The 27,326-nt window shown below is 40.5% G+C and overlaps 1 protein-coding gene across 1 annotated transcript in view; it reads left to right on the forward strand.

Annotated features, from left to right (window-relative positions):
- Positions 1-4,003: 4,003 nt before the first annotated feature.
- Positions 4,004-27,326, forward strand: part of GPC6 (glypican 6) — a 1,072,445-nt gene continuing 1,049,122 nt past the window's right edge. The window contains exon 1 of the mRNA XM_026656660.1: positions 4,004-4,509. Coding sequence (XP_026512445.1) covers positions 4,350-4,509 — 160 coding nt within the window. The 5' untranslated portion in view covers positions 4,004-4,349. The remainder of the gene's footprint in view (positions 4,510-27,326) is intronic.

The following is a 27,326-nucleotide window of genomic DNA, read 5'->3' on the forward strand; positions in this document are numbered from 1 at the left end:
ATAACACAGTAAGATTTTTTGGCTCCCGAGGACAGCGTTATATCGGGGTAGAGGTGTATAATGATCCAGGAGTTCACACTTGTTACTGACTTGGTGAAATCTAATTATAGAGTATATCACCAGTTTGGGGTGTCTGCCCTCTTTTCTGACAGTCTGATCTGAGATTGGCATTCGTAGTTGTGAGCCACTCCAGAAAGTGTCACAGTAAGTCTCCAGAATTTTTTCTCACAGTTTCATAAAATGAACTAAAGGTTTTGATTAATTTAAAAACAACTACTGTGGCTTATATTTAACATTGTATTACCAGTTCCCAGTTTTAAAACCCCTTTCCCACTTACCCCAGTATCCTATAAATAAATCTTTCACCCTGTAAGAGCATATGAAGTCTTCAGTTATAGGAGTGATTTTCACCCTCTACCTCTGAAAATTTCTACAGAGGAAATGAAACCTTGGTGTGGTAAGTTATACTGTAGATGTTGCTGTCTTCCAGGTCTGTTTTCTTGGGCCTGATTCTGCAATGTGTGCAAATTTCTATTATGTTACATGGGGGAACTTCTTCCTGCTTGGTCATGGCCCCACAGCAGTTACATCCCACTGGAAAAATGGAAGTGTCAACTAAAAGAGAAATACAGAAAATAGAGTTTTCCCTGCAGCTGCCCTAGAGCCATTGAACTTGCTTCTGGAAGAGAACAGGATGACAACGAACCTTGCAGAAATGAAAAACTAATGTCTTTGCTCTAGTGTTCTTTCAATAATCATACAGTAAAAAGAAAACACATAGCCTTCCCCCCTCCCCAAAAAACCCCTCTTTCCCTACAAGATGAGGCGAGGTGGATGGAGGGAGAGATCATGCATTCACTTTGATAAATTTCTGATGTGCTGAGGTAGCAGAACGATGATACGATATCAAAACCTAGAGTGGCAGACCCTGTTCATATTACCTGGTATATAATTGCTTTTTTTGGAAATTCAGCAGAGATTAGTCAGTGGACTCATCAAATTAATTATAAAATTCCATGTAAAATAACATTGCCCCTTTGCTGAGCCACAGCTGATTTCTGGGCCTTACAGGTCAGCTTCCCATTGGAGCAGAAGTTGGTGACGAAGATTTGGGATTTATTCTGAGTGTAATTTGTTTGTACATAGAGTGTATAGTTTCCTTGAACAGGGGAGGCCACAATCAACATACAGGCAATCCACTACTACAAAAACCTCAACTAAAACATCATTGATCCTTGACCCAAGAAGCAGCTCTCTTGGACACTCTTGGAATCTCAGTGCTTAAATACACTAGTCCCTTCTCAACAGCTGGGCTTCTCACCTGGGGGGAGCCTCTTGCCCCAAAGCAGTTTATTTAAACAGCACATGACTTCAGAAGAGTGAGTCTGGACATCAACCTCTAGCCCTTTGTTTGCAGCATTGTTATGTAAAGAAAAGGAATCTCGGAAAAGGTTGACTGCACAGATGAAGGGTGCCTTAACCCACAGTGAATACAGTGAGAGTATCTGAGAGTCTATAGATCTCAAATCAGAACATGCATGACATTAACATGTCTTTTTTTATCCTAGTTATCCTTAGATTGTAAAGTGAAACACCCAAAAGTCAGGAAATGATAAGGTGAAGATTCCCTGCACAACCTTAACTCTGCCCTCTTGTGCACATGGATTATGATATAGTTTTAAATTCATTATCACATTATTTTTCCAACTGGGCCCCTGAGATGTTCAGCGCTCAAGATCAATGGTACTCAGCAAATGAAGCAGCACTTCAATAGTTTGTTTTCTCCTTATTGTTTAGTGGCCCCAGGCCTCTCTTTTTGCACATCATAAAATTAGCTTGGCCACATGGGAGCAGGGTTTATGTGGCACGGGAAATGAAAACTGACTGTTTCTCTGTTTTACATTTACATTTTTATTAAAATGTTATATGAATTGATTTTAACCCATTTAGATATAGAAAAAAATTAGAAACAAACTTAAAAAAATCACGTGTGATACAACAGCAGAAAAAGAAGTTGAATTAAAAACAAAATATTGAAAGCAGTTTGTCAGAGGAACAGATTTTGTTTGCTGTTAACAATATTTGAAAGAAAACAAGATCATGGTGAACTTGGACTTGTAGCTGCTTTGCATACTCATCATTATTAGCAGTGATCCATGTTACAACATTACCTGTGCTTAGTTAGGAGTATGCCTGAGTCAAGCTGTCACAGAAACTGTATTTAGTGCTCTTCCATGACCTCTGCATTTTAAACAATTTTACTGTGATTTTCTCCTTTGTATTTTTACATTTGGTTCAAATCATTTTTCTGTGGGTTGAAGAAGGATTCAAGGCTATTAGATTGAGGGGGACCATGTCCTGTTTGGTATGTTGCAGGCAGTTTGACCATCCTGTAGAGCAATCAGGAAGGGAATCTGGTTGGGGGAGGAAAGGGTGTTGTAATATTTGTGACTCCCTCATGGCTTTTGCCTTTGTCCTTTGACTAAACTGTGGCTTTTGAGACCTGTCAGACCCTTTCCATAATACATATAGGACTTGTCTAGGCTAGGATTTGGAAGGTGTTAGTTTACACTTGTTAGCCTATTGTAGACAAGATAGTGTATCTTTAACACTGTTTAGCTCAGCTCAGCAGGGGGGTTCCTATTTCTATGTGAAGTGGTGTGTTGTCAAAGCACAGTACTCTCCCCACCTCTGCGGGGCCTCAGGGTGGGCTAAAGGAGGTGGCTCTGTCTTCCCCTCTCCCTAGCTTGGAGGTTTGTGTGGTGGTGGAAGAGCTCTTGATAAAATACTACAGTATTCTATAGCAGGGGTTCCCAAACTGTGGGATGTGTACCACCACTGGTGGTACATGAGCCTGATGTTCTACCAATTGACTTCACAATGTTTTTTTATGGCAGTGGTACATGAACTAATAAAGTTTGGGAGTTGCTGTTTCATAGTAATCATACTAAATACTGCAGTAGCATTCTTGTAAGAGGTAGTGTTTTGGATTACTGCTATAAAATACTATAATACATTTACTGAGGGTGCTTTTCCTTCCTTTCCCAGCCCAGAGATTGGATTGGCCTGGCAGGGGATTCCTCCTGGGTCTACTGCGGCTACTCCTGTGTTAGGGAGGGATTGTGGTGTTCTCATGCCAAGTCCTGGGGTTGAGTTCCTTGGATTGGTGGCTCTCTTTTCCCACCTTACTAACTAAGTCTAAGCACTTGGAGTAGGGTTCCCCCGCCCCCTTCTTCTATTGCCCTTGGAAGATGATTTCCAGGCTCTTTCTTGGTCCCGCCTTGCTCCACCCTCTGGCTCTGATATATAACCAAATACAGATCTAGTGTAAATGGCTCCCACGCTTTTGAAGAGAATGGAGTTGCACTCACTTACCTCAAGTCTGCGTTGAGTACCGGATATTTTTAAAGGTTAGACTAATGTGAATTTAACCTTTGGGCCATATTCAACCCATGTGAATCCACAGAAGTCAAGACTTACGCCAGGGATGAATTTGGGCCCAATAATAATATGTTATATATTAGCTCTCGTGTCATTTTTTAAAACACCTAACAGGTTGGTGATTTGCAATCCTGGGGTTGGTTAGCTGTGGTAAGGGGAGACGTTTATTGCATGGTGTCCTTTTCCTTCCCGTCTCCTGTGCCCGGAGATCCACTCCAGGTTTTCCTTTCCGCTCTGCTTCTCTATTTCGCCTATGCAATGTGTAGCACGTTTCTCTCTCTCTCTCTCTCTCTCTGTGTGTCTCTTTCCCTCAATCACTGTGTCTGTCTCCAGGATTTCTCCCTTCCTACTTCAGGAGGCTGCTCCTGCAGGCTCCGTCCGCGTGTGTGAAGCAGAGGTTCCCCTGGATCCCGTAAATACAACCCTGTATGCATTCTCACCCACCCACACAGAGTAACACCACCAGAGGCGCGCGCGCACACACACACACTCACACACACTTGTGCATTCTCCAGTCCATCCCCACACGGGCAGACAGGGAGTGAGGGCTCGCCAGCCCCACACAGGCAGGCACAGCTCAGTGGCTCCAGGATTTTGCTGCCCCTGTCTCGGGACTCCGATCCGCAGCAGCCAGCCAGACCTGTGTGTGTCGCGGGGGGGGTTGTTCGAACTGGGAAAGAAGAAGCGGGCGGGGGGCGGCCGCTGCTGCTCCTGACACCGCTAGTGTGTGCGCACATCTCCCCTTCGGCTTATAAAAGTTTGCCTCAGCAAGCCGGGGGGCTCCTCGCTCCCCCTCCGCTGGGGGACCCGGTCTGCTCCTCACCCTGGAGGCACCTCGCCTCTGTTCGCAGCGGGTGAAGGTGGGACCGTTCCCCAGGATTTATTGAGCTGGATTTGCATTTTGCACCATGTCTTCTTGGATCGCGGCTCCGCTGGTGGCTTTAACCGGGCTGCTGCTGTCACTTTCGGCCGGGGCTGATGTGAAGGCTCGGAGCTGCAGTGAGGTGCGGCAGGCGTATAGTGCCAAAGGCTTCAGCCTGGTCAATATACCCTTTCAGGAAATAGCAGGTAAGGACCAAGGGTGGGCGGGATGGGATGGAGGGGGAGGATGTGGCGAGGAAATGTGTCTGCGTGTGGTTACAGCATCCCACCAGCTTCTCCTTCCTCTTTCCCTTCTGGATTAGTTGAAATGTTCTTCACTTTTGCCTGGTCTCTCTCCTGCTCCCCCGGGCTCCTTACCCAGAGCCCTGCACGCTGGGCGGCTGGGGTCGGGAGCCGGGGCCATGAATTGCCTCATTGTGTGTACACAGTGAAATTTGGTTTGTCTTTTTTTTTTTGCTCGGGACAGTCTGACAGGGACGGGACCCTCCAGGAAAGCGCGCGCCAGAGGAGGGGCAGGCTCTGGGAGGGAGGGAGCGCTCAGCGCCCCAGCCGCGGTTACACGGGTGGCCTTTGGAAACTTCTTAGAGTTGCTGCTGGGTTATTAAAGCCAGAGAGCCGTCCTGATGGTGGGTCCTGCCTCCACTGCCCGTTCCTGCGGGGAGACAAGTTTGCCCTTTGCCAGTAGGGGCCTCGCGGGGATGGGGTTCTCCCCACTGCCACCGGCGGGCTCCTCTGCCTGCAGTTTGAATCAATTTCTGGTTCACTAGAGGATCTGCTCATACATTTGGGTTTTACGTGAGGCAGAATTTACAAACACAGCGAAAGCGACTCTTCTCATTATAAACATGACTCCGGTTAATCAAGTCTCAGCACAGACTCCCACGAGCGAGCACTGAAATCAGCCCCAACCACCAGATTCCTCCACCCCCAACCAAGAAAAGGAGGGGAACCTGGGCAGCAGCAGCTGCTGGGGAGAGTTTCCCTGCTGTTCTGAAACATTGTTACAACAGGTTCATTTCAACCCTTCTTTCTAAAACAGGGATTTTTTTTCAGTTTATTTGCTAGCTTTTAGCTCCAACCATATATTCATTGCATCTCTAGGACTGACTGAATAAAAACGTGTCCGGGAAAGAGAATCTTTTGGCAATCGGAGAGTAGAGCAAAAGAGAGGCAGGGGGATGACTCGGAAATGCACGGACTTGGGCTGCTCAAGCCCTCCGGAGAGTAATCCGCTTTGCGAACTCCTAACACTTTGCTGCTTGATTCTCCTGTTTGCGCCGTGAATTGGGCACTCCGTGGTTTGTTTCCTCGTTTTTTTAAAAGTTGGAAGCAGTGAATTTTTCTCTCTTTGGATTAAATAATGCCAGTGCTGCTTACTGTTTATTATCTGGCTCTTTATCATCATGATGTAAACAGTGTGGTGCAAACATCTAAAGATCTTAAACGTGCCAATCCATAGAACAGGAATGCTGTTCCACAATATCGATACATAAGGGTCCTCCAGATCCCCAGGTGTAAATGAACATAGCTCCACTGAGTTCCCTGGAGCCATAATTAAGAGGCACACCAGCTGAGGATCTGGCCCATTGACACATTTTGGACAGGGAGGGGAGAGTGAGGGGCCTATACTTGTGGCAATTTAGAGACCTCTTTTCCTCCAGCTCAAGCTCTTGCTCTGCTTTCTGTGCCCCTTTTGGATTTCTTCTCGAATTGCTAATCAATTAGCTCTTCTGTGAGCCACATGCCCTCCGAGTTTCTCAGTCATGCTTTCCCTTCACTTACCGTAATTTTCTTCTCTCAGATTGACAGTGACAGGTCTAAAAATCCTAGTGAATTTCAAACTTTTAATGGCTTTGAGTTGATAGTTCTTGTTTTCAGCTCACCCAGAAGTGTTAGTTTCTTCTCCACTTTTTATTTTGTATTTTTTAAATCAATTAAGAGTGGCCATGCAGTTTTTAAAATATCTTCCTTAAGTGTCAATTGAACTTACAGGTTTCTATTAGTAAGTATTGATACCTAATGATTGGTTGCTAGTCAAATATTCATAAATAATCATAGTTAAAGCCATGATTTCTCTTATCATCTCCTCTTTTATGCTTGTGGAATACAAAATTGATGCAGCTGTATATGTTATTTTTCCTAAGCATCCTAACTTTAAAATGCAGTTGGCTTTCCTTAATGTTTAACTATTTTGAATCTGGGTGAGATGATACTTTTAAGCAGCTTACTTGTAGACTGTGGTATACTTGATTGTTGGGGAGACTGTGATTATATTGTGTTTAGGTAATGTGTTTAACAGTATGCTGTTTTGCACATGCTGCTGAGTGCTTTTGTAATAATTGCTTGGGAAGGCTACCCTGTTGTTGAATGGAATGCTGTCTATTTGTCATTAGATCTAATTATTATAAGCATTTAATTACAACAGCCAACATAAGGATTTTATGGTGCTTGGTTTGCTTGTTTGATTTATTTTCCTTTCTGGTCCTTTTTTGACTTACATGAACTATAATTGCTGGTCAGTGAAACAATCTATTGCAGCATTAGTGTGTCAAGGTGCATCAGATTTCATACATTTGAGTAACTGCTTTATTTTCAAAGGAATTCGATGTTGATCATTTGATAGTATGATTGAAAAGTAAATGATGCATAGTTTTATTTGTGTTTTTGGAGTTTAATATAGTTACACTTTAACTTTTGTTTTTTAAGAAGCTACCTTTTCTGCATTGGACTATTTGAACACATATATTAATGCAAGGTGTTGAAAAATATGCTAAGCTTGTGTAAATAAGATGGGTTCCTCCATGTCTGGTACCTAAGTTAAAATCACTTGCAAAACAAAATTTGTTGAATACCAGCACACCTTATATACATAAATTAATATTAATACACCATTGTTATTGGGATTTGCTTCTTGTAGTAAACCTACCCCCCTCCTCCCAAGCCAAGACTTTTTAGATAAGCTCTGTTCACACTAGTACTTCTCTTATTATTTTTAAAAGTTTTGGGGAAAATATGTTTTTTTCATAATATTTCTAGTGTTACATATGCACTGTAAGACTGTTTTTTCTGTACAGTATTTTGATGCAAATGAAATATGTGTTCAAGTCAATGATAATGTGATTATAATGAGTATATTTATTTGCAATTATATTGTAGGCTCCTATTTTAGTGCTAAAGTGTTCAATGCGACTTGTGTAGTACCTATCAAATGTAGTGACTGACCCTACAACCCTAAATATCCTGGGTTTTTGGGGATGTTGCTCATTGAATTCCAGTGCTGCAAACTACTTTGGAGTATTGCACAGAGAGGTATTTTCAAGCACTTAGGGCCAAATACTGGTCTTGTGGCAAAGCCCCAGTAAAAAAAACTTTGCCTGGGAGTGTCTTGGTGGAAGAATCCTCACTCATGTGTTATCACTGAAAGCAATATTGCAATACATATAATATTGATACAGATTTTCTTCCAGACATCAATATCCCTGGCACAGGTGACAGTAGCTTCAGGATCTACTCAAGGATACCACAGTAAAACCTGTCCTCTTGTAAAACTGCTAGTGAATGAATTCCATCTCTCATAGATGCGATGAGAACATTGCATCAGAGTGTCACAAAATAACCTTTGTGTAAAAATATTGAAAGGATAACGAATTTGTCTATTTAAATGATGGTGTCATGAATACAATAAAATTATTGTATGTACCGAGTACACTTCTTCAGGCTTCTTGTGGAGGATGGTGTTATTGTGTGTGTATGTAAGAATATCAGAATCTGACCCTTTAAGATATTTTATATGAAAGTGAAATGTCATAGTAAAAAAATCTGTCAACAATACTTGTTAAATTCAAACCACGATTTCAGTAAGCATCTGACTTAAGGCAATGAAAACTGAAAGTTCAAAGTTAAAGTTGGAGCATGTCCTTAACTCACACTGTTCAGAATAAAATGCTTCACAATTTAAAAGCCAAGGCGGTGTCTGAATTATGCTTTTTCTATTTAAATGAGATCCTTAGTCTCATTTAAACCTCTTTGTTCAGTTCCTTTGTTTACTTAAAAAATGAAGTATTTTATAGCAACATTTGAAATACAGATTGTTTACCAAAGAGATCAGGATGTCTGTTTTGGAGTAAATCTTGAATAACTGAGTAATTACAGTGCTCCTTGGAAAAATTATTGAAAGGTTTGGAGTTCTAAATATTACTTCAAAAGTCTGTAAGTCTGTTCTCCTGTGGAAATGAAGAGCAGGATAAGATTCAGTCAACCAAGAGGCACTACGGTGAAATTAGTGAGATCAGAATCCAGCCCTTTATTTTGAAGGTCAGGAGTCTCCTAAAGTTAACTTTGACAAAGTGTCTTTACAATGGTGAGATAGGGAGCACTGGATTAAAGAAAAAAAAAGCCCCTTCACCACCCAAAACAAAACAAACAACTCCAGCTTCTTGTAGGCCCTAAAACAATAATTAAAACTACTGCATAATTATTCATGTAATTGAGATGTTAATTTGTGTCAGAAGCACCCAAAAAGCTTTTTCTTAGTGTTTCCCCCTTCTTACTTATCCTTAGAATGCAATGACTGGTTGCCAGAAGACCATTGAGAAAGCCTGGTGGTCAAACTAGTGTCAAGCAACTTATTATTTAGTTATAAGTTCTACTGCCATCTCCATTGAAGTCAATGGGAACTCTGTGAGCAGAGTGGCTGTATAACTGGACACAAAGGGAGATTGAAAAAGGCTAAGGACCTGCTTCAGATCTCTGAACAGTACAAATCAGAAGTAATGACTGAAATCAGTGCAGTTATACTGTTGTAATTTTGTGAAATCAATATTGGGCCCTTAGAGACTAATGCATCCTTGAACTGTGCTCAGTGCAAAGACTGAAGTGGGGATGGGATTTTATGTGATCTTTGCACTGCCCCTGTACTAGAGCTGCCATAGCCTGGTTTAGCCTGGTGCAAGTTAGAATAGCCTTGTGGGCTGCCCTAACTTGTGTCTGGCTCATGATCCCTATGAACCATTCCAATAGCCAGGACATAAAATAATGCTGTTGTCACGCCTTCCCACTTTGGTAATGCCCCGGCTGATTACCTGCTCTGGAGGCTTCTTTAGGGGGTGGGGAGTGCCTGCTATTCTGACTGCAGCAGCTGGGAATACCCAGTGGAGGAACTATTATGGCAGCTTTACAACCACTTAATGCCAGCAGATCCTGTGTGAAGTGGCCACAGGTCAACCATTAATTGAGTCCTTAGGTTATGTCTACACGGCAGTGCAAACCCAGGGTTCAAACTCAGGCTGAAGCCTAACCTCGCTTCCATCTACACACAAATCATGATAACCCAGGGCTTGGACCCAGGGTCCCAGGACCCCACGGTGGTGGAGAGTCCAAGCCTGAGTCAAGCCAGGACCCAGGGCAAGCCCTATTGCTTTGCAATATAGAGGGAGCCCCACTGGGAGTCCACTAAAAGTATCTCTCAATCCCATGGGCTGACTTTCTTTGTCTTCTGGTCAGTCAAGCTTGGCGGACAGTCAAGTTTTCCCATACTGTACCACGAACAAAGAGCCAGAGCAGCCACATTTTAGGAGGGTGGTAGGAAGTCTGGGATACAAGTAGTTGGACTTGAGCCCGCATAATACAGTGTAGACACTGGAGACTCAGGCTTGGATTTGGGTTCAATTATTTCTAACCTGGGGTTACAAATGAATGTAGATGCTCAAGCCCGAGGTTAACAAACCTAGATGTGTTAACTTGAGTTCTACTAACCCCGTGGACTTACACTGAGGTATATTCTGCAATAAAAGACCTGTGGCTGTGGGGCTATAAAATTGAAATATAGATGCTGAGGTTGGACCTCGGGCTCTGAGATCCCATGAGGTAGAAAGGTCCAAGAACCCAGGTTCCGGCCCAAGCCTGTTAGTCTACACTGCAATTTTATAGCTCTGCACCCCTAGTCTGCTGACCTGGGCCAGCAGTGGCTGTGCCACGACTCTTTTATCATAGTGTAAGTGTACCCTGAGTGTCATTCTGTCCACTATTCCATATTGTTTTTACATTGACAAATAGCGAGAAGATATTATATAACAGGGGTCAATAACCTTTGGCATGCGGCTTGCCAGGGTAAGCACCCTGGCGGGTCGGGCTGGTTTGTTTATCTGCTGCGTCCGCGGGTTCGGCTGATCGCGGCCCCCACTGGCCGCGGTTTGCCGCTCCAGGCCAATGGGGGCTGCGGGAAGTGGAACGGGCCGAGGGATGTGGGAGCCGCAATCGGCCGAACCTGCGGATGCGGCAGATAAACAAACTGACCCGGCGCTCCAGGGTGCTTACCTTGGCGAGCTGCGTGCCAAAGGTTGCCGATCCCTGTTATATACAGTACCCAGAAAAATGGAATAGTTCTGAATGCTTGTTGGATAACTATATAATTGCTTTTTTTAAAGAGAACTAATTACCAAGTAGTACAGAATGAAATCAGTGGGACTACTCACTACATACTGATAAGCATGTGCATAAGTCTTCTCATGATCAGGGCCAAACCCTTTTAGGCCATGATCTTGCAGTCACATATGTACATGGTTAATGTTACATACATAAGCAATCCCATTGAACTGAGTAGTATTACTCACTTGATGATTGCCTGTTCTGTTCATTACCTCTGAAGCACCTGGCATTGGCCACTGTTGGAAGACAGGATACTGGACTAGATGGACCAATATGACCATTTTTCTGTTCTTATGTACTTGTGTTCATAATGTTAAACACTTATGTAACTGCAGGATCAGAGCATTTGAGAAAAAAAATATCAGAAATGTCTAAGCCAAGTCACCATCTGTATTAATTTTTTAAACCATCGTTTAAACAGGCCAAAATTGTGTTTATGTTCATTTGTTTCATTTAACTCATAAAAATTGCTTTCGGACTGCGAACTTAAACTTTAAATCCCAAGTTCTGGATTTCCAGAGCATGATTTTTATGGTGGAATTCAAAATCCTGAAACGAGGGATTTAAAATGGAGATGTCAGTAGCAGTGCTAGTGTAACACTGAACCTCAGTACCTTGTACTATTGTACTGTAGTTATTTTTTACTTTCTGTTTACATTCAGATTTACAATTGAAGAACACATATAAAGCTACAGTACTCTTACATTACTAAGTGGCAATGTGTTAAACTGTTTTACTGCTACTTTAGTACTTATTTCATCATATGGTATCTTATACTGTTCAGAGACTTGGTGGTGGTCAGACACCAAAGTGGTCATGCACTGTGTTAAAAGCTCAGGCCATTCTTTTTATATGACTGCAATAAAGAATATATGCATTTCATTAATATTACGACTTGGCTCTCATAAAATTCGGTTTCAGCTGAATGTACTGTTACTTGCAAATGGCAAATCTTATAACAAGTGATCAACAATAAAAGCTTTTCTAGATAATTTGTCTTAAAAATTACCACCTGCTATTTCTTTTTAATGACTTGAGGATCTTGCCATATCACTTAGAGATCACTGGTTTATTCTGCATGATATATGTTAGAAAACTATGCATACTAATCTTTCTTTCTGCTTAGTAAAGTAAAAATGTATAATTATGTTAATGTTTCCAGTTGAAATAAGAGGCTTGGTACTTAAAACTCCATTACAGTGCCAAAGTATCTGCACTCATTTTACCAGCAAAATGAAATTACATTTTCAATGAACTATGACTTTGTGATACCCTTCATACCTGGTTAATGGTCCTATCTCTCTGGAAAAGGAACGTTCAGCTTAGAATAGTGACCATTTGTACTACCAAGCATAATGATTTTAGCAGTTTAAAAATGTATGTCTACACTTACTCCTAGGCACTGCATGTCAAGGCTAGTGTTTAAGAGCAGGATAGCTATGCTAAACTGGCGAATACATTACAAGATGCCCAAGGAATTGAAAATGTACTGCAGATAGGAGCAAAACATACACATGGTAAGATTCTTGAATTTATAGTTTTCTATATGTAAGACTTTAAACCTGTGGAATTAAAGTTAATTTCCTGTGCAGTTTAATGCTACAGAGTTCCTTCAAGCACACCAGAAAACTCAGAGTTATTTCTAAGAAAACGGAATCTCTTTTTAGCCCTTGGTAATAGAGTAAAACTGTTGTTAAGACCACCAGCCCTCTGAAGTGCAGTTTATTTTCACTAACATGACCTTTTACTTCAAGCAAAGTAAAACAGTGCTTTATTTCCTTGAAAGATTTTGAAATACTGTTATTTGGAAGAAAGAGCATTCTAGGCAATTACTGTAATTCTAAACACAATAGAGGCAAACAAAACCAAGAGTATTACAGATCCTACCCTGCTCAGCGTTAACTCCTACTGCTAACTACACTCATAGTAGTAATTCAGACTTTATATTACACATCACAGACCCTGTCTCCTGTGAGCTAAGTTAGAAAGTTATTAATAGTACCTGAACTTGCTGCTTAGAGCCTTTGGGAAACATTCCCTGTTAATCTGCTGTAGGTACCACATGTGCCCAGAAGGAGGCTCTACTGTGTAACTTCATCCTATAGAGAGAATACCTCAAGCTACATTTTAGCCCAGTTATTGTGGAATTGATTTTCACGGCTCATGACAGAAGCTGTTTTCAGCCCATGAAAAGGAAGTGGCTAAGGCTGATACTCCTAACACAAACAGCAAATTGCTCTATGGCTTTCATAGCCTGCAAGGTCTGTTACCTTAAAGTTCTAATGGCCTTTTAACAGTGTTTCCAGCTGAGCAGCAGATGTAAAAGATACTGAACACTGAGAGCTAGGGTTTTTTTTTCCACTCTGAAAGAAACATTTTTACAGACACTGTACTAACAATGGAGCCTAGGACCTGTTCAGTGACCTTTTGAGTTTAAAATAGCAGGACAAGTCTTCTGAAATTAATTGAAATCTTGACTATTTTTTACAGGTGCCTTATAGGGATATTACTGTTTCTTTGGTAAGATGTGGTTAGTGTAATAAAATCTTATATATGTAATCGTGCCTGTCATCCTGAGTGATCCCAAAGCAATATACAATACGAACCATATATACAGAGCACCAGTGAATTGCAGCCACTTCTGGGATGGAAAGGCAGAAAACAAAGAAACAATGGCACACTACTAAGATGGGTATTTACAGACCAGACAGGATCTCCATTTTTGTGGTTACATCACATGCATTAATAAATGGTCTAGAACTCAATTTATCTGCATCAGAAAACTGAAAGGCTGAGTCAATCCAGTCGGCTCCTACAGTTCCAGGGAATCTAGGTATTTCAAACCTGAGGCTTAATCAATTAAGGTATATCCTCCAACTCAGAAGCTAGAGATCCATTTGAATGTATATCTCCTATCTTCTGTAACATCGGGCCAGAATTCAGACTGTATATGGCAATACCGTTGGTCATAGTTACCGAGCTCGCTGCCCTTCTGACCCTTTTCAAGGTGTCTCTAAGTGCACCCCAGCAGGTATCAGGCCTCATGCCTTCACCTTTTCTGGAGTGAAATCTTATGATTCTTGGACTCATAGGCCAGGTCATAGGTTCTTGTACCCTGAGTTCCAACCATGCCTACTAATGGACCCAGTACTTTCTTTCTTTTCAGAGTCTGTAGCTAGTGGTGAATACAGTGACCCGAAACAGCCTTCTTAAACCAATTTTTTTTTAACATTAGCAGTAGCAACAAAGCATAACATAGGAGAAAAAGATTATTAAAACAATAAGAGGTAAGCATACATGTCTATCTTACCTAAAATCTAATCATCTTCTTGACGGGGGTCTCTGGTAGGCCTGCTACCTTTGAAGGCTCTGAGTTCTCCTTAGCTCAAAATCCTGCCTCCCCCATTGAGGGAGTGTGATTCTTTAAATCCAAGCAAAGTCTTTGAAGTTCTTTTCCTGGATTTGGATCTGCTCCCCAAAACCAGTTTCGAAAGCTCAACTGGATGTTGGAGGTAGGATTTCAAAGAACATCTCTGTTACAGTGCCCAGCAAACACTTAAGGACCATGCATATCAGGATCTGTCGCACATTTCCTGACAATCCTGTTACTGAATTAACTCTACATATGAGCACACAGGAAACATCCTTACAACAATCAAGCAAAGATAACAGAATAATAATTAATAAATTATTACAGACCAGCTCCAAATCCTTCAAACCATTACTTTCCGAATATGTAGATTTATTATCTGAAAAGTAGTTAATATAAAATCCTGGACTATAAGTAACTTCTGTAACAACCAGATAATCATTGCCCTTTGATTCTCTCATTTAAATACATTTTTTAGTTTATATTCTCCAAAATGAAAAATAGTGTAGAAATTAGGTTGAGCTTCAAGGTGACAAGAGGGGATTTGAAAGTATTTTATAATATGTTGTATACCACTCACGATATTCTTCTAACTGAGCAATTCATATTTATTTCAGGAGCATTATGACAATATTATTCTCATCAGAAGTTTGGAGGTTTCCATAAAAGATTAATACTTACAGTTGCTAGATTTGGAATCAAAACAATCTTTTTGTGCCCTGGATCCAAAATTCATCCATGGTGTGTTGTTGGGACAGTCCTTGTGGCTGTAAAAGATGGTGGCATTGGAATCCCAGGAAGGAACTCTCACAATATTTTGGATGCAATAGCTGCATTAGAGGAGGGAGCCCGTGGGATGATTCAGGTGGAAGGGTTAGGACTGCGTGTAGGTGTATTGTGGAAAAGGTGCTGATGTTGCGGTGAGGGAACAGTCTTGTGCACATTGGGGGGGGGGGGGGGGGGGCTAGAGGGCCAGGAGTGCTTCTCCTTCCCATCAACTCCTGGGAAAATGTTCATTGTGCAATCACCCTCTTAAAATATATCTTCCCCTCTCCCAGTGCTGAGTGCTGTGTAGAGGGCTGAAGAAAGGGAACACCGAAGAACTGCTGCAAGGCTGGTTAAGGGGTTGGATGAGGGTAAGGGAGAGGGAGCAGAACTTCTTTCCATTCATGCTGTTGCTCCGACTAGGTCCTAATACTATAGATTTTGCTATTTTTTCCCAATTAACCAGAGTGCAGTGATGCTCCCTAGTGACTTAACCTGGAAGAGATATTAATGTATTTCTATGATGATTTCTTCACCTGATAGAGTTGCATTAGTAGTTCCACTGTCAAACATTTACTTCAGCTACATAGCTTATTACCTTCTACAATATTATTGCTACTCTGAGCTGTGGCTATTTGTCAGTAACAAGCTATTGCTGCTCAGAGTTGGGAAAACACATGTAGTTCTGCTGGCCCCCAGCTATACTGAGTTGAGGGGCATAGATGTTCCATAATGGTTAATGTGACTGCTTGACAAGCACTAAGGATCACTAGAAACTTTAAGTGTTAAGGTCTTTTCTCAGCTCCTGTTTAACACAGCTATCTTGGAACTTATTTATATTTTTTCACTCCTGCTGTGCTGCTAGGACTTGTCTTATCCTCTCTGAAGTCCTTTTAGGATGAAGGTAGATGGCAGCCTATTCCTGATGGATGCCTGAAGAGCCTGCAGTTAGGAGAGGCCCTTTCCCTCAGAAGACTCAGGGGAGGGTACAGAGTGGGGGAACCATCTGGTTCAAGTTGTTGGGAACAGGAGGAGGATAAGCCAGTGGATTTCCTCAGAGATGTCTAATCTAAGAATGCAGTGTCCTGGGGTTGTTGGAGGGATGGGGACAGCTGGGGAGTAGATGGGGAAAATGGGAGGTTGGGTGGATAAGGAGAGGCTTGAAATCAAAGTAGCTCCTGCTTCACAATATGAGTTCAAAATGAAACTGCAAGGAATCCCATTGTAAACTGAACCTTGCAGCTGTTGTACCATCCCACATATTATCGTCACGTGCTGTACACACTGGTGATCTGTGATGGCTACCAATTAGTTTCCAGGGAGTGTTTTTTAACCTAAAAAGCTGTAAATGATTTACATCCTGGCAATCTGATAGACTGCCACTTTCCCTTTGTGGTGGTACAGTGGAAGTTGCAATGGGCTGGAGCTACATTTGGTATAATTTAGAAGAGTCTGCCAGCAAGCATTCTTGTGTGGTATCCTTGTTTTTGGAATTTGTTTCTGCCTTGGTGATCTTCAGGATATGCTATAAAAGTCACCTATTCTCCCAGGCTTTTGCTTGGGGGCTATGAAGAGGGCTGGATGGAGTCAGATGCCTTGGTGATAGGTACCAATATAAGAACCTGCACTGGTGATCATGGGAAGGAAACTAGGGACCATTTTTTTCATTGGTCTTATAGTCATCATGTCTTCATAGCTCGTATGTTGAGTTTTGCACCTAGAAATTTTGGGTTTATTGGAAAACTGGGGTGGTGGTAGATGAGAATGCAGTTTGATTTATTTATTTGTTTTGATTTTAAAAAAGCTCACTGCATACCAGATGACACCCATTCAAAGTTCTGTGCACCTCTGACAACTATTTTAAACAAAAACACAATAGTGGAGATGTTGAAACATAATTTGTCCAAAGCAGTAGCACTTCTCCCAGCCTATCACATCTCATCTAATCCCCAGTCAGCAGGCTTTAGAGGTGTTCATTTTTAACTTTGTGAGTGTATTTGCTTTTAAATTTGTGTTAGTACTTACAGAGCTGGGAAGGTGCAGTAACAAATGAAAATAAAGTTGTGATGTCTACATACACTCTTTACAATGGTCACACTTAAAGTTTCTTTCTTTTCTCCCCTTTTAAGCATTTAAGAAATCTCTCTCTAACTGATAGAATCTTTCAAAACAGAAGAAACTTTAAATACAACACAAGTACTGTAGAATGAATAGGAGTACTTGTGGCACCTTAGAGACTAACAAATTTATTTGAGCATAAGCTTTCATGGGCTACAGCCCACTTCATTCTTTTTGCGGATACAGACTAACACGGCTGCTACTCTGAAACCTGTAGAATGAATGTGTACTATATAAATATACACATTGATACACTTATAAACAATTGTACACATAGTATAAATATTTCCTTCCCTAAATTTACAAATACACAGGCCAATACTGATCTAAAGTACTAGGTGCTTCTATGTGTGAGCAATTTTGGATCCTGGGATGAAAAGGGCAATATAAAATCAGCATAGTAAAGAAAAAGGAAAAATATCTCTTCAGTAGTTTTTGGCTAATATTGTATTTTCTTTAATCAATTAGAGCTGTGACCATTTACATTGTTTTTATCTGCTCTAAACTTGCATAGCATGTGTGTATTTTAAATAGTTTTGAAAATGTAAAAGAAAAAAAATAAGGTAGGCCTAGTTGAGAAAACTTCTTTAAAAACAAATCTTCTGTTCTCATTGGTAAAGCAGAGACTCCTCTGTTAGCAGCAACAGCTGCAAAAAAAGTAGGAAAGGCAGACTGCACTAATATAAGTTGCAAAATGGGTTGCAGTGGCTCAACAGAGATTTAACTGTTTCTGAGCAGAAAATCAAAATCTAATTTAAAAAAGAAGGTATTTAAAAGCTGGGCAGAGGGAGCTTTATTTCTTGAATTGGTGAAAAGCCAGGAATGATATTCTTTGACTGCTTCTGTTACAAGATAGTCTGTCATGCTGGCTATGGCCTAGGAATTAGCACTGTTAATTGAATACGTAGAACATAACTAAAATGCATTGATTAAATGCAAATACCTGTCTTTGAAATATAGCCTGGCTGATGCAGTGAGAAGATACCCCAAAATGTTTTCCTGAAACTGAAAACTGAAACAGTGATTAGTTTGTTCTTAAAGCTGATCTTCAGAAGTCAAAGTCCTTTCTTTCAATAAGAACCCCCAAAACTCTTTAGTCTTTTTTACAGAGGTGCCACACACACTATAAAATGCACATAATTTGACTCTGACCTGGCTGGTTGTGGGTACATAAGTTTTGCTGTTAGCAGTATCAGAATAGTGCACTAAAGACCTAAGACCAAATTCGTGACCTTTTCCATATCCATACAACCCCATGAGGTGTAACTAAGGGCAGGATTTGGCTAGTGTTGTCACCTGCCTGGTTTTCACCTGGACAGTCCGAGTTTCGGCTTGTGTGTCCAGATGCCATTTGACGAGCCTGGATGTCCAGTTTTTTGATCCGTGACAACCCTAAGAGGAAGGAAGGAGGCAGCGGAGCAGCAGCAGCCACTGCTGCCTCCGGGGCCATGCTGCTCATGCGGCTTGCCATGGAGTGTGGCCTGCAGGGGTGGGGTCTTCAGGGAAGAGGCGGAGAAGGGAGCAGGGCCTGGGGAAGAGTCAGAGAAGGGAACGGCCTTGGGAAAAAAGGCAGAGCAAGGGTGAGGCCTTGGGGGAAGAGGCGGAGCAGGGGGCGAGGCCTCAGGAGTCTGGTTACCAGCCATTAGAAAGGTGACAACTTTAGATTTGGCTGAGATTTATTTTTTATATTTTGCAGATGAAAAATACGAAATAGAAAGGTAAGAGATTACATGTCTAGAGCTCTAAGACAGATGAAAAATTGTATAAATAATGCCTATTCTTATACTGCCTGAAGTTACCTGCAAACCCACGGGCCTCACTGAGGTACAGGCGTGGGAAGCAGGGTTTACTGAGAGTAATATTTGGCCCTATATTTGGTGGGTTTTTGTGCAGACAATGCCAGACTCTTACTTACCCAAATGTAGACAGATATGACAATATTATTATTATTTATTTGTCTAATAGTAGTATCTAGAGTTCCTGATGAGGATTAGGGCCTCATTCTACTAAACACTGTACAAACACTTAGACTTGCAGAACCGCAGGAGTGCTCTGATCCTGGCATTATTGAAGTACACATTGGCTTAAACACACTTTTCTGTTACACAAAGATAGAAGATAGTATAAATAAATATTCTAATTTTTTGAAAATAGTCCTTTTAAAGGACATCAGCTTTATATCCCACTGAGATTTCTACAGTAATTGATTGATCCTTTGTGGAGACATCTTTGTACCTGGTTAATTAGGAATTTAGAGTCTGAGTTTGCTTTTTTAAAGCTGCTCCAGCTGGACACTGTAAATCATTGTCTAGAGCACAATCAATGTAGAGTACAGAAACCATCCCTGCACAGTGCCAAACCACAAATTCTTTACACCTTGTATGCCAAAATCTGGTTGCTGAAGGATACTTAAATGAATAAATACAGATCATTGATCAAGAGGAGCTTTTTCTTATACAGGGGGTGGATTTGAATTGTTTCTCTCCACTGATTTGTACACAAGAGAACAATTGGTAGTTTGTCTATATTCTGCAGTGCAGCACAAATAGATGTGATAGAGTACATGAAACCTCAATAAAGATGCTACAAATGCAAAGTAAGTCTTTAAAATTGCAGGTTGTGGGCAGTGTTCTCTTTCTTAGATATACCATGACTCTGTCAGTTATGTTAGATTTCATTTTCCTTTTAATATTTATATGACTTTCTTTCTGATTAGTTTTTGGCTTCCTGTCTCCAAACAGAAATTGTCTAGAGTAATATTTATTTTCCTTTAGGCCATACTTACAGTATGGGAGATTCTATCATAGGAAGAGAGGTAATGGAATCCTTGGGTACATAAATAGAGGAATCTTGAGTAGGAGTAGAGCGGTTATCTTACATCTGTATTCAGCACTGGTGTTACTGTTGCTGAAATACTTGTCCAGTTCTGATATCTACTATTCAGGAAAGACTGACAAATTGGAGAGAGTTCAGAGAAGATCCACAAGAATGATTAAAGGATTGAAGACAAGCATTAGAGTGATAAACTCAAGGGGCTCAATTTATTTAGCTTAACCAAGATAAGTTAAGGGGTGAGTTGATTACAGTTCATAAATACCTACATGGGGAACACATATTTGTTAATGGGTGCTTCTGTCTAGCAGAGAAAATTATAACAGGATCCAATGGCTGGAAGTTGTAGCTAGACAAATTCAAACTGGTAATAAGCTGTATAGTTTTTACAATGAAGGTCATTAACCGTTGTGATGGATTCTCCATCAGTGGCAATTTTTAAATCAAGATTGGATATTTTTCCAAGGATATATTCTCTAGGAATTATTTTGGGGAAGTTCTGTGGCCTGTGTAATGCAGGAGGTCAGACTAGATGATCAAAATTGTGATGGCCTTGGAATTGATGAATTATCTGTGATGGCAAGTGGCGATTTGGTCATTGCTGTCCTCTTGCTGCCTATTTTTTGTAGCAAATTGGCCTTCTAGCCAAAATATCTGCTTTTGATTCTAGAAGAAACTTTATAGAGCTCCTCCATCCAATGTAGAATAAATACCAGCAAAGTCAGTCTCAAGAAGGAAGTATTAAATATTTGAAGGAATGATCCATGAAGTTAGTTTAGGATTCATAACTACTAGTCATCTACAGAAGCACACATGTAGCTTTGGTGTTGATGTATATAATTTAGGTTACTTTTTATAGCTGTGCAATAGTGCAGCAAAACCAATAAACCTCTCTAAGAAGACTAACCAAGTTGGCAAATTGAGATAATTATATTAATAGCTAGTGATCTTATCCTTGATCCATTCTGTGAATTGACTATGATGTAAAGAACTGATCAAACTGTTGAAGGCAATGATTTTCCAGATATGAATCATACTGAAAGGACAAGGGAGGAGGGAAGGATTGGGGAACAGTATTTGGGACTCCTGTATCCTCACCTCACCTCATTACAGAGATGTTCAGATATACCCTAAAATAGCTGAAATGAACGTACAATGGGTATGCTACCCCATGTTTGTCAACATGCTAGTGTAAGTATATGCAGTAACTTGGGGAGGATGTGACAGTAAGAAATAGCTGCATGCTCAGATTAATAGAATTATTTTACTTTTTGATAATCTTGCATTAATATGAAACAGACAAGAATGTGGATGCCATTATCTGATGGTCCATAAATTCAGAAAGTTAAAGAAAAATACATATATCACAATAGGTTCATCTGATTCTGTACCCTGCGGCATCAGTGATTAATAATTACTGATCTGCAAGGCTCTGATTCTACAAACAGATCCAGGCAGGTGGAGTATTAGTGGTAACAGGAACCTTACATCCAACCAGAGTCCCATTGAAGGCAATGAGGTCTCTGTGCTGATGTAAGGAGCTATCTGCATGAATCTCTTCGTAACACTGGGGCCTTAAATTGCAAAGGCAAGGCCAGGAGTATGTGCAGAAAACAAATAGGAGAATTACCTACAAAAATATTTATGGGGTAGATTTCCCAGCTTGCTTCTGTAGAACTCACAGTTCATTCCAAAGGCACATTTTTCTTTCTTTTCCAACCCTTTCTATTCTCCCCACCTCACACGAGCACCCATTTTAAAGGAAGAAAAAGTCAAGAGCAAAGTAATTCCATCATTTTTCTCATATTTGCTGGAATACCTAATTTATCTTTACAGAAGTGTCACAGTGCGATCTAGAGAAAGTAAGTTGCTTCCAAATGTTCTCCAGACATTCTGAAGACAGTCTAACACAATGTGTATGCTTCAATAGTATATTCTCAATTTAAAAGAGCTGAGTTTTCTTTGTGAGTATGACCCCTCAGTTTCCCTCCTTTCCAGTGCTAATTGGACTTATTGTAGAACTTGACTTTGGGGAGGAAGAGGTCAGCAACAATAATTTTATGAAATGCTGATAGGAATTTTTATTCTCTATGCACTATGAAAAGTGTCCAAGAGAGGTCAATTGAACATAGATACAGCCCTGGAGCAAGAAAGATGATTGCATTAAAATGAACGAAGTTACACCTGTAGTTTGAGGACATAAACACAAAGAGCCATGCCTTAAGCACCAACTAGAAAACTCCCTGACTGGGAGTTCCTCCTTCTTCTAAGCTCCACTTGCTACACATCATGGTCCTCTCTGGAAATGGTGGAGGACCAGGAACTCTATATCCACTCCTCAACTCCCACTTACATTATAGATGAATTCACCCCAAGTGTCTTCATGTATGCAGACAAGATAAACACCGCATGGGTACACTGGCTGAACTGATAATGCATTTAATGGGCTTTTATTGCAATTTTTCCCTCCCATTTCTGGAAGACTATACTTCAAAGAATATGCTGTTCAAAATATTAGCCTAGGCAGCAAAGAAACCTTTTTATAGTAAATAACAGGGAGTCATACTCTGACAGAAGATAGCTTTGTAGTAAGATTATAGTGTTGCTTCATCCCAAAGTTTGTTTTCATCAAAGCTGCATCTATTCGAAAACCGGTCAACTGGTTTCCACAACTAACTCCTATACCACTCTTTCAAGAGAGATTTTAACTAAATCCAGTTATTTTCTTCCATTGATATTGTTAATTTAAGTGTTAAATAATCAAATATTCCCCCTTTGACTGTGACTGCAACTCACCAATGAAGTTCTAAGAACTACTAGGGAAAAATGTTAGATTGTAGAATAATCTTCTAAGGGACTTGGTGGAAGCCTCATCACTTTAGTCATTTCATACTTAATTGGATAAATCTTACATGGCCAAATTCACCATCACTTTATGTTGGTTTCTGTCAATGGTGATGAAAGCCTGATTGCTAAAAGTGATTTGGTGAATCAGTTTGCAGTGCCAAAAAGTGTCGACAATTCCATAGTGAGAATGGGGTGAGAATTGGACCAGAAGGGGTTATTGTAGTCCCAAAAGAGGGCAACTGTAGAGAAAAAAATGTGTGTGATTAGAGAGCCTGGAAATCCATTGATGCACCAGCTCTACTCGGAACCAGTGGATTTCTGGGAAGATTAACACTGCTCACCCCACCATGCCAAATCCTGATAGAGAGGGAAAATGGAAAAACTGTCTGTCTTCCTTAGGAACAAATCCCTGTATTAGCCTTAGCTGCTGCTAACTAACTAGAGAAGTAGTCAATAATGGCCATAATGACACTGGCCACTTTGTATTAGTTTGTAGCTCTGAAAAGTAACTCATATTCTCTCTCTCTCTGTCTGTCATTCACACACAGACACCACCTGGAAGACATTTATGTTTTACTAGTGACCATTTTCATGGACTATAGCCAAAGGTCTGTAATTATCTTGGCTCCTAGAACAGCATGGATATTTAAAATGGAGGTTAGTCCAATGGGTCACCCCAATTAAGAAACCCCAAAATCTTTCATATATAATTATTAGGCAGTCAGATAGGGAAGAGCCTATCCCCCGTTAGGATATTCCATGTTATACTATCAGGATGGTCTTGAACATGCTCAGTAGATTCTTTCTGGTGTCACCAGATGTTTTCTAGTTGTCACATGTATCATTCAGTCTGGGCATAGTCACAGACTCCACAGTGGCAATAGGGGAAGCAGTGATTGTGGTTGCTGTTGAATGGGAGTTTTAAAATTTCCACTAGAGAAGAATGATTTGCCTCGACATCTGAAGAGCCCCTGAGGGTTACAGAGATATCACTGGCCAACAGTCACAAAGACAGTTTGATGTAGAATTGATCCTTAAGCTGCTGTTGGAAACCATCAAGATAATGAGTCGGTTCCAGAGAAAATAGGTTCATTATTTTTTAATTGGGCTGCTTTTCAAGCAACTCATGAGCTGCTTATCAAAATGCAATAGGAGTTCCATATATCACTGAATTTAAGAAATTATAAAAAAGCATTGAAAGTTAATACCTGCCACATGATGTATCCATTGACTACTCTCTAGACGTTTACCACATCTGCTTTTCACATGTCTTTAGAGTCTGGAGGAAAAAAACAAAACAAATCCTCCTTATATCTGCAGTATATAAATAAGAACTGACAAAAATACAGTACTTAAAGTGAAACTTTAACAAGACCAAAAACATTCTGGCAAGATTACTTCTGAGAGTACTTAAAACCAATGAATACAGTACATCTTTCTCTGGGAATTAACACCATTATAGTCTCATTTGGGATATTTATTCAGGATTTATGGAGCAGTTTTCAGGAGAGTTTTGAAACAACAAAATGAGAAGAGCAACAAAATGCACACAAATTTTAAAAATGCTGTTGCCAAACAAATAAGAAAATACACTGAACATTCAATATAAAAATGTTACCATTGCATTCAGATTATATATTTAAACACAGTTAGGAAATGAAAATGTTATGGTGCACGTAGTGACATTAACTTGTCCACATTGTACATTCTACAGGATTTGAAAAACTCATATACCTGTGGTGAGTAGGAATTTTGGGTAGGATAGTGGTCTGACTATGGTCAGGGATCATAATAGCTGGAGCTACAGGCTTCTTCCCTTCAGCCTGGGAGCAGAGTAGGCAAGGAGCCCTACATCTTTAAGAGGAGGGAATGGTTGCAGAACAGAGCAGCTCAGGTACTGCTACTGTTTTCTGCAGGTAGGAGAAGAAGAAGAAGAAAAAGAATGTGTACAACTGTGGTGCCATTATTGTTTTAACCTGAGACCCTGAGAGGGTCAAAAGAGTGCATATGGGTGGGTGGCTGAGTGGATGTGGGTAGGTGTAAGAGGGCTCTTGAGGCAAGTCCTGCACTGTCACTCCAACTGCTCTTTACAAACATAGCCCCAAACTAAAGAGAACAGTTGAAACTGGATCAGCAATAAAATACCCTTTAACTTTGGCAGCATTATCAATGCAAGAATCAAAAACATACCTGCTGGGCAGAAAATTCATAGCTGCATTTGTAAATTGATGCACCTGGTGCAGATTTGCAAGTTACAGTATGCCCAGAAACACATCTGATCCACTTTTCACAACATACTTGAGTAGCTGGAGCTTACTGAATAATAACTGCATTGACTCTCAGCATGATGTCTTTGTGAGAGAGATGGGGTAAAAGTTCATTTTTCAGATAGGGACAACATTGTTAACTGAGGTGACATTAAGCATGTGGGCTTCCAGCTTGTAGTCTTCTTCATTTGAGTGTAATTCTTCAGATAATTTCTTCTGGCTGGTGTATTATCCACAATAATTCATTTCAAAATCTTTATATTTCCAATACCAGAATTTTCTCCTTATGCAGTGGCTGGCTTGTGGAATTACTCACATTCTCTGAAGCTGGGACCCAGGTATCTGGATAATGCGCACAAATTGGTTGTTGGATTCTTTCCTATGGATTTGGGAAGTAGTAAAGTGAAGGATTCAGCTTTGGTATGCTGGAATTTTATGTAAATATGGTGTCATGTAAATATTCACATGCTTCACTATATGTCATTTCCTCCCATCTGTTCATTATTTGTTTAAGCTTTTTTCGAATTTATTTGGTAATTCTGGTCCTGGAGTTTCAAAGTGTTGCTTTGTTTGCCAATTTTAGAAGCAGAAAGAAGATAATTGGAAGTGGTCTTATCATATTCCATCCACAATCCACTCTCCTTTCAGTGCCCTTTACGTGTAGCATTCAGGCAGGAATGCTTCTTTACATTCTACTAGTTAAACAGAAGCCTAATTTTGCAAGGATAATAATCAGAAATCCAGTTTATTTTGTGCAAGACCAACACATCACTGTAGCTGTCCCTGGCTGGTGGACACACTGGTGAAATCCTGGCTTCGTAAAAGTACATGGCAAAACTCTCTTTGATTTCAATGGCTCCAGGATTTCCCACACTAATGTTTCCTTTGCCCTTTGCATTTTTTTCATTTGGGCTGTTGTGTCTTTAGCTTGGTAGATATCAATTCTCTGGTCCAGTAAAAATATTTAAACCAGTACCCAAGAAACCTCAGGTCTTACCTTTTGGGGTGTAAGTCAGGAATGGGGAGCTGTCACCTAGTGCTGCAGAGTGAAGTATTACTTGTAGGAGTCTGCTTCCTGCTTCTGCTGAGCTGTATGAGGCTACTGGGACCAGCCGCATAGCACCTGCAAGAACAGAGGAGATACTGTCTAGCTGTCTTGTTCAATAACCTTTAGCTCATTTGTTCCTATAGTAGTTTTGCTCAAACCTCTATTTTAGTCTAATTTTGGTTACTATCTCTAATTCCTCAACCCACCCATACTCACCCATTTCTTAAAAACCGATTACTAATATTTCTTATTTATAATCTGGTAATATATTCACTTAAACCCTCTAAATTCCCATTCCTTTTCAAAATACTTCATGCCCACAATCCCTTGTCATACCCTTCTCTTTCTTCAAACAGCAACGCCCAGCCTTTCTTCCTTTGTTCTCCCAACACCTCTCTTCTGACAATCATTTCTTTCTCTTTGTGCAAATTACCATTCTCTGCACATACAAATAATAGCTAGTGATGTCAGAGGGCTTGAAGAGAGTCTCCTGGGATTGTCAGGTCATGCTGCCTGCTGCTCCCACTGACTCTTGAAGTCTCCAATAGGGATGAGACCACCCTCAAAGCAGTCAGCAGACATTCATCCGCTGAAGCAAACTGAGGAAAAACAAACACATCCTTTTACTGAATGCATTTTATTCTTTTCACACTGCAGAAGCCTCACTAATTCAAACTAGTAGCAATGACATCCTCTTTCCCGTTGAGAAGAGCTCTCAGTTATAGATAACTGGTTTATTTAAAATAGTGAACATTTAATTCATCCAACACAACTGAAATGTTGTCCCTATGGTGTTATGACACAAAAAGTAATTCTTCCGCTCTACTCTGCGCTGATTAGGCCTCAACTGGAGTATTGTGTCCAGTTCTGTGCACCACATTTCAGGAAAGATGTGGACAAATGGGATAAAGTCCAGAGAAGAGCAACAAAAATGATTAAAGATCTAAAAAACATGACCTATGAGGGAAGATTGAAAAAAATGGGTTTGTTTAACCTGGAGAAGAAAAGACTGAGAGGGAACATAGTAACAGTTTTCAAGTATATAAAAGGCTGTTACAAGGAGGGAGAAAAATTGTTCTCTTTAACTTCTGAGGATAGGATAAGAAGCAATGGGCTTAAATTGCAGCAAGGGCAGTTTAGTTTGGACATTAGGAAAAACTTTCTACCTGTCAGGGTAGTTAAGCACTGGAATAAATTACCTAGGGAGGTTGTGGAATCTCCATCACTGGAGATTTTTAAGAGCAGGTTAGACAAACACCTGTCAGATACAGTCTAGATAATACCTAGTCCTGCTATGCATGCAGAGGAGTGGGCTAGAAGTCCTCTTGAG

This window comes from Terrapene carolina, unplaced genomic scaffold (genome assembly GCF_002925995.2).
Source record: "Terrapene carolina triunguis isolate 2854851 unplaced genomic scaffold, T_m_triunguis-2.0 Scaffold21, whole genome shotgun sequence".
NCBI lineage: Eukaryota > Metazoa > Chordata > Testudines > Emydidae > Terrapene > Terrapene triunguis.